Consider the following 13,127-nt stretch of genomic DNA (forward strand, 5'->3'; position numbering starts at 1 on the left):
GCCAGTTGGGGCGTGGCCTGGGGGGTCTCTGGGGAAGCCGGCGGGGCTGGGGGTGGGGCGGGGGAGGGGCCGGGGGCGGGCCGGCGGCTCGGCAGCGGCGAGGGGTCTGCGGCGCGCCCCGGGTGGGGGTCCGGGCGCCGCGGCCGTCCCGCCCGCCCCCTCCGGCCGGCGCCCCCTCCCCCCTTGCGGCGGCGGCGGCGGCGGGGCCCTGGCGGCGGGCGGCGCGGAGGGCGGAGCTCGGCGGCGGCTCGGGAGGGAGGGCGGGAGGCGGGAGGGAGGCGGCCCCGCGGCACCGCGCCCCCTCCCCCGGCCCTCCCCCCACCATGGCGCGGAGCGAGGCGGCGGCGGCGGGGCCGGGCCCGGGGCCCCCCCGGGCTGGGTGAGCGCGGCCCGCAGCGGCCCGGGAGGCGGCGGGCGGGGGCGCCGGTGGCAGCGCGGGTGTGAGCGTGCGAGCGTGCGAGTGTGTGTCCGCGGCGCTGCGGCGGGCTCGGCGTGCGCTCGCGCGGCCCTGTGTGTGCCCGGCGCCGGCGTGTGCGGCGCCCTGCTTGTGTGGCCATCGGGTGTGTGCTGGGTGTCGAGCCGAGGTGCTGTGTCCGGCCGCGCGCGTGTGTCCCCCCGGCTGTGTGTCTGGGGGGCTGTCGCGCGCCCATCGGAGGGGCTGTGTGCAGGTGTGTGTGCGTGGGTTGTGTGCCCAGGTGTGGGTCCCCCCGCCCCCCCTCCAGCGAGTGTGCGCGGGGCTGGCTGCGTTGGGTGTTTGTGTCCAGGTTGGATGTCCATCCTAGGGTTTGTGTAGCCGGGTGTGCCCGTCCGGGTGTCCATTTGTGGTGTGTGTGTGTGTGTGTGTGTGTGTTGTGTGTGTGTGTCTGCGGGTTGTATGTCTCCGAGGGTGTGTGTCTGTGCGTCCATGTCAGGTTCCGGCGGGGCTGGGGCTCATTCCTTGTGGGTCCAGGCCTCTGTGTGGGTTTGGGGGAGGGGAGTTTGCCGCTCCCTGGGTCCATGTCAGCTGGGGGGTCCTCGGCGGTCCTTGGGGGAGACGGCCATGTCTTCCCCTTCCCGGTGACTGGGGGGGGATGGGCGGCCGGTAGGTGGACAGATGGAGGGATGAGAGGCCGAGGGATGGACAGATGGGCCTAGGGGAGGGGCACCGACCCGGCCCTTCCCCACCCACCCCACCCCAATCCCCCCACCCTACCAGATCTCTGGCAGATGGGGCCGGAGTTGCCCGCATACAGATGGCCAGGCCGGGGGACCTTTGGGCTGCCAGTGGGAGGACAGCCTTGTAGCCGGGCTCTAGGACTCAGCCCCCCAACCCTTGAGACTCCACCTGCTGAACTCTGACCTCAGGCCTGGCTTGTGCCTCGGTTGGGGGGGGTGGGATGTGCTGGGAGGGAAGGATGTTAGGATTTCTTTGGCCTGGGAAGTAGGTGGGGTGGGGGTACCTCAGAGCTAGGAGGGATGTGTGTTCATGACTGTGTGTGAGTGTGAATCTATGCCTATCTGTTGCCTATGCTACTGTGGTTCAGTATTTTATGTGCATTTTGGAAGTGTGTAAATCCCTCACAGGGCTGTTGTGTGAGCATGTGTCTGGAATGAGTGAACATCCCAGAATGTCTGTGCAAGGTGCATCTTTCTGTGCCTGTGTGCTTGAGTGTGTATCAGTTTTGTGTGTCTGTGTATGCTTGTAGTTCTGTGTATGTATGTGAGGTGTGTATCAGCTAGCGTGTATGTTTGTGCATCTGTTGGTATGGGAATGTATCAGTTTTGTGACCATGCATCATGGGGATATGTGAAGTTGTATGAGTGTGTATGAGTGTGTTTGGGCATTTAAGAGCATGCACCTGTGTATCACTTGTATGTGCAAGTGAGTATATGTTATATGCGTGTGCCCCTGTGTGTTGGCTAGTGTGCAAGCATATATCTGTTATAAGTGCACGTATCTGGTTGTCTGCAAGGGGGCACATGGCTTCCTCTGTTGTATGTGTACATGAGTATGTATGAATGTGCAAAGGAAAGTCAGTGTTGTACATATGTGGTTGTGGCCGCAGGTGTGTCCACCTTGAGGGTGTGTGTCTCTGTTGTGAGTCCATTTATGTGTCAGTGTTGGTCTCTGGGGATTGGGGTTGTATAGGTTCAAACATATGTGCAGGGCAATATGCACCCATGTGTCTGTCTCTCTGGTACAAGGCTTACCTCAGTTCTTGGCCCAGTGAGATTGGGGCCTGTGTGGTGTGACCTGTGGTATGCTGGGGTCCATCCGGGAGTCCAAGGACACAAGTGTGTCCACACACCGGGCCAAGGGCCCACGGAGGGTGGGCGCACACACCATGCTGGTGTGTCCATGGAAATCCAGATGGAGAGAATTGTATTGTGGGTCCATGTGGGTTTTGGCATGTCCACATGTGTTGGTATGACAGTGGTGTAATGGTGAGGATGGGGACCTCTGGTTCTTTCCTATCCTCCATATCACTCAGCTCTTTAAAGTTGGGGGACTGGGATGTGAACCCTGGAAGGAAGAGGCTAGGCGCCTGTAATCCTGGATCTGGAGGAGGAGCAGCTGGGAGGCCAGATTCCTGAGCCTTGAGAAAGGAAGAAAGCAAGAGTTGGACTCTGGAGTTTGAAGAAGGAAGAGTCTGGGGTTGCAGACACCACAGTCTTGAGGGAGGAGGGGGCTGGAGTCTGGCCTGGCGAGCCCACAGAGGACAAAGGGTTAAAGTCCTGGACTCCCAGGTTTGGAGGGTGAACAGTCCTGAGGCCCAGACTCCCTGGATTCCAGAAATGACTCGCCGAGTCTGTCTGAGACTATACAGAGCCTGCAGCAGGAGGGTGGAGAGAATGATCACACCAGGGACTTCCGTGGCTGAGATGGTCTCTGAGGCAGGTCTTCAGAGAGGAGCCCGAAGGATGCTAATGGGGTCATTTTATTCCTTTGCAGGTACCGGCCCAGGCCCTGACTCCCCGCAGAGAGGTGAGTGGGGTCCTTCAGGCTGGGGAGAGAGATGTGGAGTGATTGGGCCTGTTCTGAGCCAGCTGGAGGCCTGGAGCCCTGCCTGGTATGGATTTCAGGGCAGGGTATGGCAGTGTCCAAGGGGCGGGGGTGGGGGGAATCTTAGGGGGGACAGTGACAACAAGGTCACAAGCATGGTTGGGTCAGGGCTGGTGGGAGAGCCAGGGCGTGGGTTGTAGTGGGAGTTTCAGGCCTGGAGGCATCCCCTCTCTGGATGGGTAAGGTCACTGGGACAGGGAAGACTTGTGATGACATCGGAAAAGGGTACAGAGAGTCTGACAACATGAAGTGACCCCCTGCATTTGGAGAGCGGCATAAACAGTTTACCATTTTGTGTGTGTGCGTGTGTGCACATGTGCGTGCGTACGGGAAGATCTCCTGGTCGCCTGACCTGCTGGTGGCTGAGAGAGAGCCAGAGAAAATGATATGTTAATAATAATAATAATAATAATAATAATAATAATAATAATGGCTGCTAATATTTACGCAGGGTTTACTCTGACAGGAACTATTCTAAACATGTTATACTGTGTTATCTCTGAATACTTCCAACAACCCCATGAAGTAGGTGCTATCCTTATCCCCATTTTACAGATGAGTACACCGAGGCACACAGAGGGGAAGTCACTGGATTCAAGTGGCTCAGCAGGGAACTGGGTTATGAGCCTGAGCAATCGGGTCCCGGCTCTTCCTTGCGATGCTACACTGCCTCTCAATAAACACCAGCTAGTTCCATTGCTGTTATTATTCCTTCAACTTGAGCCCCACCCCAGCAGTGGGAGGCAAAACCACGTACTTGTGCTTCATAGGTTGGGGTTCCGAGCCTTAGAGACCCCACAGCCAAGCAGGTGCAGAGCTGGGCCTCCTAGCTCAGGAGCTCCGCTGCTCAGGCCAAGGTTTTCTGACTCAGATGGAGCGGTCTCCCAGGTGGAGCACAAGACAAATTAAAGGGGGGCGCTCAGAGATGGTGGGATGCCCTGACTCTGCCTCTTATGCTCGCTCCAGCCCGGGCACTGGCTCTCCATCTCTATCTCTTTCTGGCTTCGTCTTGGTCTCTCTCTGTAATGTCTTAGGACATCATGCCTCCTCTGGCTCCCTCTTCCTCTCTTCATCCCTTGATCTTAGTGCCCTTCTCTGTATGTCTCCTCTATTAGCTCCTCAGTTTGCCTTGGCTTCAGGCTGGCTCCTTGCCTGTGCACCTTTCTTTCACTCTTTCTCTTTTCCTTTTCTTTCCTTTCCGTTTATGTATTTACGGACTTACTTATTTATGTAAGTGCTCCGTGCAATGTGGGGCTTGAACTCACTGCGCCGAGATCAAGAGTCCCATGTTCTACGACATGAGCCTGCCAGGCGCCCCTCAGATTCTTTCTTTTTTTGTGCCTTTGTCACTCTTTTTCTCTCATTCTGTCTGTTTCTGCCACTCCATTCTACCCCTCTCCCCGCCCCCCACTTGTCTCTCCCTGTCTCTTCACCTCTCTCTCTGACTCTCTTGGTCCAGCTCCCTATAGGCTGGGGGATCCAGGGCCACAGCAGGCCACAGCCCCAAACTGCAGATTCCTAGGAGGTGGGCCAGCAGGGACTGGGTATGGGGTGGGGTGAAAGCAGTTTCAGGGACGCCCCCTTCCCATCCTTTCTTCTTCACCCCCCCCACCCACCCCGTGTTGTGATGGGAGCTGACATGTCGTGGGCTGCAGGCGCCGCAGGGGAATCCCCGCCGGAAGGTTTTGCCTGGAGCAGAGGCATAGCGTGAGTGTGTGAGTGTGTGTGAGTGTGGGCATGTATGGGGCCCTGTATGTGCCCACTGATGTGAGCATGAAAGCCTGCCTGCTGCTTGGGAGCTTCTCAGGACCCTGGACAAAGGTTCGGAGAAGGACTTCCCAAGGCTGAGCAGGAAAATGTGTTTTTCTCAGCCCCTCCTACCTTCACATTCCCTCTGCCACTCCCAGGGGTGTGTGTATGGGGGGTGGTTACCCTTAACATTTATTGAATATTTTTACTCTGTGGAAGGCCCTGTGATCAGTGGCCCCATGAATGAGCTCACTGAACCCTTGCAACAACCCACCGAAGATGGTATGATTATCATCTCATTTTACAAATCAGGAAATTATGGCCTTGTTTAGGGGAAATCATTAGTTTGGGGTCACAGAGCTAGCAAGGGGGGAGCCAGGACTTGAACCTGAGTCTTTTTGATTTCAGAGCACTTATTCTTAATAATAGTGCACACTTCTATGCCTGGCACACATCGGATACTTGATCACGGTGAAAATAATTACTGGCATATTGGATACATTTTATGCGCCAGGCACGGTTCTAAGTACGTTATGCTCATTAATCCATTTAATCCTCACAGAGGTAAGGCCTGTTTTTCTCTCCATTTTACAGATGAAGAAACCGAGATTCAGAGAGGTTCAGACACTTGCCCGAGGTCACGCAGCTAGTAAGTGTCAGAGCTGGAATTTGAACCCAGGGACTATGGCTTTGAAATCTATGACCTTAAACCCTAGTCAGCTGTGATTTTTCAAAATATTTAGTGAGTACTGGAAGGCCCAGGTTGGGCCAGGTGTCACTCCTCTGGTTGGGAAATCATGAGAGGTCTGGCCCTCCTAGAAGAGCATCAGAATAAGGATTAGGACACTCAGAGGTGGGGCAGTGTCATTTACCAACCAGCCTGGAAGTACTGTCTGTTAGCAATAAGGGGATGCCAGCTGATGATCGGTCCTGCCACCATTCAGCCCGGGAAGTCAGGGAGGGAGGGAGGGACCTGGGTCTGACTCCTAGCAGGACCCAAGTCCTGCGCTTGTGGGGTAACCGACTCCTGTCTCCTTCCCTTGCAGGTCTCACGCCCCACCCCTCCCGCCTTCCCCCTGCACCATGGCTCCGGGCCCCTTCTCCTCGGCGCTCCTCTCGCCGCCGCCCGCTGCCCTGCCCTTTCTGCTGCTGCTCTGGGCTGGGGCGTCTCGTGGTCAGCCCTGCCCCGGCCGCTGCATCTGCCAGAACGTGGCGCCCACGCTGACCATGCTCTGCGCCAAGACGGGCTTGCTCTTCGTGCCGCCGGCCATCGACCGGCGCGTGGTGGAGCTGCGGCTCACTGACAACTTCATCGCGGCCGTCCGCCGCAGAGACTTCGCCAACATGACCAGCCTGGTGCACCTCACCCTGTCCCGTAACACCATCGGCCAGGTGGCCGCCGGCGCCTTCGCCGACCTCCGCGCCCTCCGCGCCCTGCACCTCGACAGCAACCGCCTGGCCGAGGTGCGCGGCGACCAGCTCCGCGGCTTGGGCAACCTCCGCCACCTGATCCTCGGCAACAACCAGATCCGCCGGGTGGAGTCAGCTGCCTTCGATGCCTTCCTGTCCACGGTGGAGGACCTGGATCTGTCCTACAACAACCTCGAGGCCCTGCCCTGGGAGGCCGTGGGCCAGATGGTGAACCTGAACACCCTCACGCTGGACCACAATCTCATCGACCACATCGCGGAAGGTACCTTCGTGCAGCTGCACAAACTGGTTCGCCTGGACATGACCTCCAACCGCCTCCATAAACTGCCCCCCGATGGGCTCTTCCTGAGGTCCCAGGGCTCGGGGCCCAAGCCGCCCACACCGCTCACGGTCAGCTTCGGCGGCAACCCCCTGCACTGCAACTGTGAGCTGCTCTGGCTGCGGCGCCTGACCAGGGAGGACGACCTGGAGACGTGCGCCACCCCGGAGCACCTCACCGATCGCTATTTCTGGTCCATCCCAGAGGAGGAGTTCCTGTGTGAACCCCCGTTGATTACGCGGCAGGCGGGGGGCCGGGCCCTGGTGGTGGAGGGCCAGGCAGTCAGCCTGCGGTGCCGCGCTGTGGGTGATCCGGAGCCGGTGGTGCACTGGGTAGCGCCCGATGGGCGGCTGCTGGGAAACTCGAGTCGGACCCGGGTGCGGGGGGACGGGACGCTGGAGGTAACCATCACCACCTTACGGGACAGTGGCACCTTCACTTGCATTGCCTCCAATGCGGCCGGGGAAGCCACAGCCCCGGTGGAGGTGTGCGTGGTGCCTCTGCCTCTGATGGCACCCCCGCCGGCCGCCCCACCGCCCCTCACGGAGCCCGGCTCCTCTGACATCGCCACGCCAGGCCGACCCGGTGCCAACGAATCGGCTGCTGAGCGCAGGCTCGTGGCGGCTGAGCTCACCTCGAACTCGGTGCTCATCCGTTGGCCAGCCCAGAGACCTGTGCCCGGCATCCGCATGTACCAGGTCCAGTACAACAGCTCCGCGGATGACTCCCTTGTCTACAGGTGGGTGCTGCAGCCCCGGGACCCCCACCTATTCTAAGGGCCCTGTGCCTTACCGGCCCACTGCCCTTGGCCTTCTTGCTCAGCTGGGGTTCTCTAGATGGCCATGCAGAGTTGTCTTGGGCTCTCATTTGGCCTGTCTCCTTCTCTCTCATTATCTCCAGGGCTGGGCGCTGGAGTTATAATAGTGAATGTGCCCAGCATGATGCCTGGACTCTAGGGTTCATGGTCTACATCACTGCTGGCCAAAGGTGTTTGATTGTGTACCTTGTTAGTTAAACATTTTGGAACACAAAATATATTCACACTTACATATTTATAGTTCTATTTCTATTTATAGATTATACACCAGTGTAACTCTATCAACCCACTGGGTACATTCTGGAACAGAAAAACAAAAAGTATGAGAAGAACATATAAAAGATCATTTGCTCTTCCCCACTTTGTTGCAAAGCAGTGATGATATCTTCTCCCATTTTATAGACACCCATAAGTTATTTCCACCATCCACCGGTTAGAAGCCCTTGCCCTGGTGGGGATAGATCTGTATGATAGAGACCTTAAAAAGTTACTTTCTCCCATCATCTGTTATTCTCTTGCTTTTGCCTCTCTCTGTACCTTTTCTCCCTCCTTCCCTTATAGGAACTGAGCCCCTGCTCTGTGCTAGGCCCTCTGCTACCTCATTCGATCTACCCAACTCGGCCGTGGAGCAGTGATGATCCCCCTTCCCATTTTATAGACAGGGAAACTGAGACTCAATGGGTGGAAATCACTTGCTCAAGGTCACAGAGAAAGCGGTAGAGCCAGGATTCCAGGTCTTACTCTTCTCTTACTAATCCTGCCGTTTTGACATCGAGCTCACATTTATTGAGCACCTAGTTTGCCGGGCAGTGATTAGAGGAGAAGGATAATACATTTCTGTGAATAACTCTTGGTTTCTGTGACTTTCCACCTCTGTTTTTCTTTTCTTTCATTCTTTGTGTTTCTAACCCTTGGTCATTATGTGGTAGAGTGGGAAGAGGTTCACAGACCCTCAGACCCTCCATGTATGCAGATGTTAGTGGCCCTCTGTCCCCAGCAGGGCAACAAACCCCTGGTCTCTTTCCTCTTAAGGCCATGGTTCTAGTCCTCGGTTCCCCACTGCAGATGCCTGTGCTATGGTGCAGCAGGGGTTAACCTCCTCGCTGCTGCCATGGGCGGCGGTAGCGTCCAACCAGAAGCCTGCTCTGCGCTTGCTTAGGTCTTGCAGCCAATTAGAGACATATGGGTTGAAGCTTTCTTAAGGAGCCAGCCTCTGTCCTTGAAAAGTGGGCAGCCCCTAGCAACTGGTCACTTTGGGGGAGCAAGAGGAATCCAAGGATCTTTGGGAGCGGGGATGAGAGGAAGAGGAAGACTTACAGCTAGGGGACCAGGGTTGGATGGAGTGGGGGGCACTGTGGGAAATGGCAGCCAGGGGGTGAGTTGGAAATGTGGGTGGGCCTTTATGAGGGGGTGGGACCCTTACTTGAAATCTTTTGGTTGAAGGGTGGCTATTGGTGGGCTTCAGGACCAGAGGTGGCAGAGGTGGCCTAGTTGGAGGGATTGTGAAGTTTCTGAGAGGTAAGAGGCCTGTGGAGATGGGGGCATGGCCTCTCTCAGAAGATGGAACTCCTGCTACATGGTCCCAGGGCACTGAGGTGGCAGTGCTTGTCTCTGGTGACCCACTAAGAGTTTTGTAGGTGAGGAGGGCTTGTGAGGTTGAGTGCTGAGCATGCAAATTCATGTGGATGTGGCAGTCCTGGCTTAGCTAAGGCTGGAGGTGGCCAACAGCACAGAAGGGATGCGCCCAACAGAAAAGTGTCAAGGCCTAGTAGTGGGAATGGCCTTACAGATGGGGAAGAGTGCAATTGGCAGTAAAGTGTGAGGCACAGTAAGCATTACTGGCCAACACTGGGTGGGATGCAAGCTAATAATGATGAAATTATTTGGTGCCAGGCGTGTTAACTCATTCATACCTCACACTATCTCTATGATGAAGGAGTTCTTAATAGCTCCATTTTGGGGAAATGAGGCACACACAGAGAGGTTAAGAAACTTGCCTAAGGTCACAGAGCTAGCAGAGGGGAGACTCAAACACATGGTCCCAGACTTTGTCATCATAACCACTTCTTTACACTGTCCCTCACTGGAGGGTAGGGGCCTATACAAGAAAGGGGCATGCTTGCTTAGTTACATTTGACCCAATTACAGATGAAATTTACCGGGGGGGGGGGGGGGCATGATTTCATGACCTCTGGTGGTATAGGGCAGAGCATGCACACAGAGTGATTGATTGCAGGACATGCAAAGAGTGGACATGGTCCTAGGCACAGTAAGGAAACCATCCCTAGTAGACCTTGGGAGTGTGGCTTGGAAGCCATTGGTCAATCAAAAGGGGAGTGGGTGGGACTCACTATGGCCCCCTAGTGGGTGGGAATATGTAGTTAAGGGATTTAGTAATTGTCCTAGAAGATAGACACAGGTGGGACATGCAGATGAGGGGCGTGGCTTGTATCATAGTTTCCTGGAATGATGGGAATACATAGAAAAGAGGAACGACAAGAGCATCCATTGTCCCAATAGAAGACAGAGGGTGTGAGTTGACCTCAACGCCCACTTGAGTGAGGATGGGACATACAGGAAACGGGAGGCAGCCTCTATCTAGTCTCAGGGCCCCTTAAAGGGTGTTAATAGGTAGATTAGAGACCTTGAATGGAAGTTGTCCCAATAAAAGTGAGACGCTGCTAGGAGGCATGTTCCTTGAGGGCAGGACTTAAAAGCTATAGCACTCCTCCCTTGCTGGGGACAGGATATGTAGATGAGGGAACAGGACGGGCAGATACTACCCAGTAGGTGACCGGACACCACAAGGAGTGGTTCCGAGGGCTGGGCCTGAAGAGGAGGGGCGTGGCCTGTAGCAGGGGTCCCGACTGGGATGGGGATTTGCTGCTTGAATGGCTGCTATTGTCCCGTAGAGGGTGAAATGCCGGTGGGCACGCATGGTTTGGTCCCCACTGGTCCCCACGGGTGGGACATGCTAGCGAAGCGGTGCGGTTCGCAGTGGAGCTAACCCAGGCGTGATGCCGTTACTCCTACAGGATGATCCCATCCACCAGCCAGACCTTCCTGGTGAACGATCTGGCGGCAGGCCGCGCCTACGACCTCTGCGTGCTGGCTGTCTACGACGACGGGGCCACGGCACTGCCGGCCACGCGAGTGGTGGGCTGCGTGCAGTTTACCACCGCTGGGGACCCCGCGCCCTGCCGTCCCCTGAGGGCCCACTTCTTGGGTGGCACCATGATCATCGCCATCGGGGGCGTCATCGTCGCCTCGGTCCTCGTCTTCATCGTTCTGCTCATGATCCGCTATAAGGTCTACGGCGACGGGGACGGCCGCCGGGTCAAGGGTACCTCCCGGTCGCCGCCGCGGGTCAGCCACGTGTGCTCGCAGACCAACGGCGCAGGCGCACCGCAGGCCCCGCCCCCGCCGGCGCAGGACCGGTACGAGGCGCTGCGCGAGGTCGCGTCCCCTGCCGCCGCCGCCGTGGAGGTCGAGGCCAAGGCCGCGGCGGCCGAGGCGGCTTCCGCGGAGCCGGAGACCATCCTGGGACGCTCCCTGGGCGGCTCGGCCACCTCGCTGTGCCTGCTGCCGTCTGAGGAAACCTCGGGGGAGGAGTGTCGGGCCGCGGCGGGCCCTCGCAGGAGCCGTTCCGGGGCCCTGGGGCCGCCGGCCTCGGCGCCCCCCACTCTAGCTCTGGTTCCCGGGGGCGCCCCGGCCCGGCCGAGGCCGCAGCAGCGCTATTCGTTCGACGGGGACTACGGGGCGCTCTTCCAGAGCCACAGTTACCCGCGCCGCGCCCGGCGGACAAAGCGCCACCGGTCCACGCCGCACCTGGACGGGGCCGGAGGGGGCGCGGCCGGGGAGGACGGAGACCTGGGGCTGGGCTCCGCCAGGGCACGCCTGGCCTTCACCAGCACCGAGTGGATGCTGGAGAGTACCGTGTGAGCGGCGGGCGCGCGCCGGGACGCCTGGGCGCCGCGGACACACGCCCAGCCGCCCGGACGCCGGGGCGGGACTGGGGCGACGGCGCGGCGCCCCGTCGTGGGACTGGAGGCGGAGACGCGGCCTCCTCCTCCCCGGAGGGGGCGGGGCTGCCTCGGCCGCGGCCCTTGGCCACGCCCCCGAGCCCGGGGGAGTTAGGGGGCGGGCAGCCGGGCCCCCCTCCTCCACGGACTCCTCGCCCCCACCTGCCCCTCCCCCCGCGCGCTCGCGGACCTCGCTGGAGCCGGTGCCTTACACAGCGAAGCGCGGGGAGGGGCAGGGCCCCCCCGACACTGCAGCACTGAGACACGAGCCCCCTCCCCCCGCCCGGGACCCGGGGCAGGGGCGAGGGGCCCATTTCTTGTATCTGGCTGGACTAGATCTATTCTGTCCCGCGGCGGCCTCCAAAGCCCCCACCCCCACCCCGTTCACCTCCCTGGTCCTGTCGGGTCTGGCTTGGGGTCCCCCTTTCTCTGTTCCCTTTGTGTCTGTCCCGCCCTATGTCGTCTTTGTCTCTGTCCTTCCCTGTTTGTCTCTCCTTTCTCTGTCCCGTGTCTCTTCTCCCTCTGCCACATCTTGTCCAGTCTCCCTCCCTCTCCCGATTACCTCTTCCCACTACACATTCCCCCGGGCAGGTCCCACTGGAAGGACCAGACTCCCTTATTCCTTCCTCTTTCCCCAGGTAAATCCCCACATGAACAAAATCCAAAACCAAATCCGCCCCCCTTCCCTGCCGGAGCCGGGACCCTCCGCCGCAGCAGAATTAAACTTTTTTCTGTGTCTGAGGCCGCTCTGCTGACCTCTGTGTGTGTCTGTGTGTCTTGGGGTGTGTGTGTGTGACCTGGATTACAGCATAAGGACTCAAGTGAGACTGAAGGGAGGATGGCTAGTTGGGACCAGGGAGACTCCCCATAGTTTCCTGTCCCAGTAGAGGCATAGAGGTATGGAATAATAAAAAATTGGCTAACATTTAGTGAGGGCTTACTATGTGCCAAGCACTCATTTAATCCTCTCAACAATGTTAAATGTCACCCTTAAATGTCAGTGCTGTTATCCCGTTTTGCAGATGAGGAAATGCCCAGAAAAGTAACTTGTCCAGGGTCACAGAATCCGCGCTGAAGGGAGCAAAATGGGGATTTGAAAAGGCAGGCAGGCTGACCTCTGAGTCTGTGTTCTTTAACCACAGAATTCTGCGGAACAGCTGGTGGAAGTCCTTTCCACACATGGGCATTGAGCTAAGCACAGCTCCTCTGCGGTTGGACAGCTAGCTGTTTGAAGTAGACCTGTTTGGTCCCATTTTACAGTTAGGAATCTGAACCAGGGAAAAGTAAAGTCACTTGCCCAAGGCCCCCAAGTGAAGAAATAGGGGAGCAGGCAGTTTGACTTCTTTTCCTCATTACTACACTATATGGCCTCTGGTGCCTGGAGGCTAGGGGATGGTCCCAAAGACCTTATTTAGCTAGGCATGGGTATCCAAAGTCAGCCTTGGGGAGGGGATGAGGGCAAATGCTCAGGGGCCACTGTCTGGGATCTGACTGCTGGAAGCACAGAGGATGGTGTGGGGAGGGGAGTTTCTCAGGTGAGGCTGAGGCCTGTGGCTGGAGAAGGGAGGGTGGGGTGCCCCAGCTCTTGGGGAAGGGGAGGCCTGCAGTGAAAACTCCTTCCTGATCCTGGAGAAGGAGGAAGAAGGCTTCTTGCCAGCTAGGGGCCCCCTGAGGCCTGGGGAGGAGGAGAGAAAGACAGAAATAGAAACGGAGCAGGAGGGAGGGGGTTGGAACTGGGCAGACAGG

The 13,127-nt window shown here is 58.0% G+C and overlaps 1 protein-coding gene across 6 annotated transcripts; it reads left to right on the forward strand.

The window, feature by feature from the left end:
• The first annotated feature begins 259 nt into the window (after nt 1–259).
• LRFN1 (leucine rich repeat and fibronectin type III domain containing 1) lies at nt 260–12,136 on the forward strand. Of its 6 annotated transcripts, none has more exons than XM_072778359.1 (5): nt 260–379; nt 2,933–3,050; nt 5,387–5,441; nt 5,839–7,281; nt 10,395–12,136. In XM_072778359.1, exons 4-5 carry the CDS (start codon nt 5,876–5,878, stop codon nt 11,299–11,301), a joined length of 2,313 nt encoding a protein of 770 aa, XP_072634460.1. In that variant the 5' UTR covers nt 260–379; nt 2,933–3,050; nt 5,387–5,441; nt 5,839–5,875; the 3' UTR covers nt 11,302–12,136. The 6 variants fall into 6 exon arrangements, with proteins under 6 accessions (XP_072634460.1, XP_072634499.1, XP_072634479.1 ...); XM_072778378.1 differs by having other exon boundaries at nt 272–379; nt 2,933–2,965; XM_072778369.1 differs by lacking the exon at nt 260–379 and adding an exon at nt 538–668.
• Nucleotides 12,137–13,127: the final 991 nt, after the last annotated feature.

The sequence above is a fragment of the Canis lupus genome, chromosome 1 (assembly GCF_048164855.1).
Source record: "Canis lupus baileyi chromosome 1, mCanLup2.hap1, whole genome shotgun sequence".
NCBI lineage: Eukaryota > Metazoa > Chordata > Mammalia > Carnivora > Canidae > Canis > Canis lupus.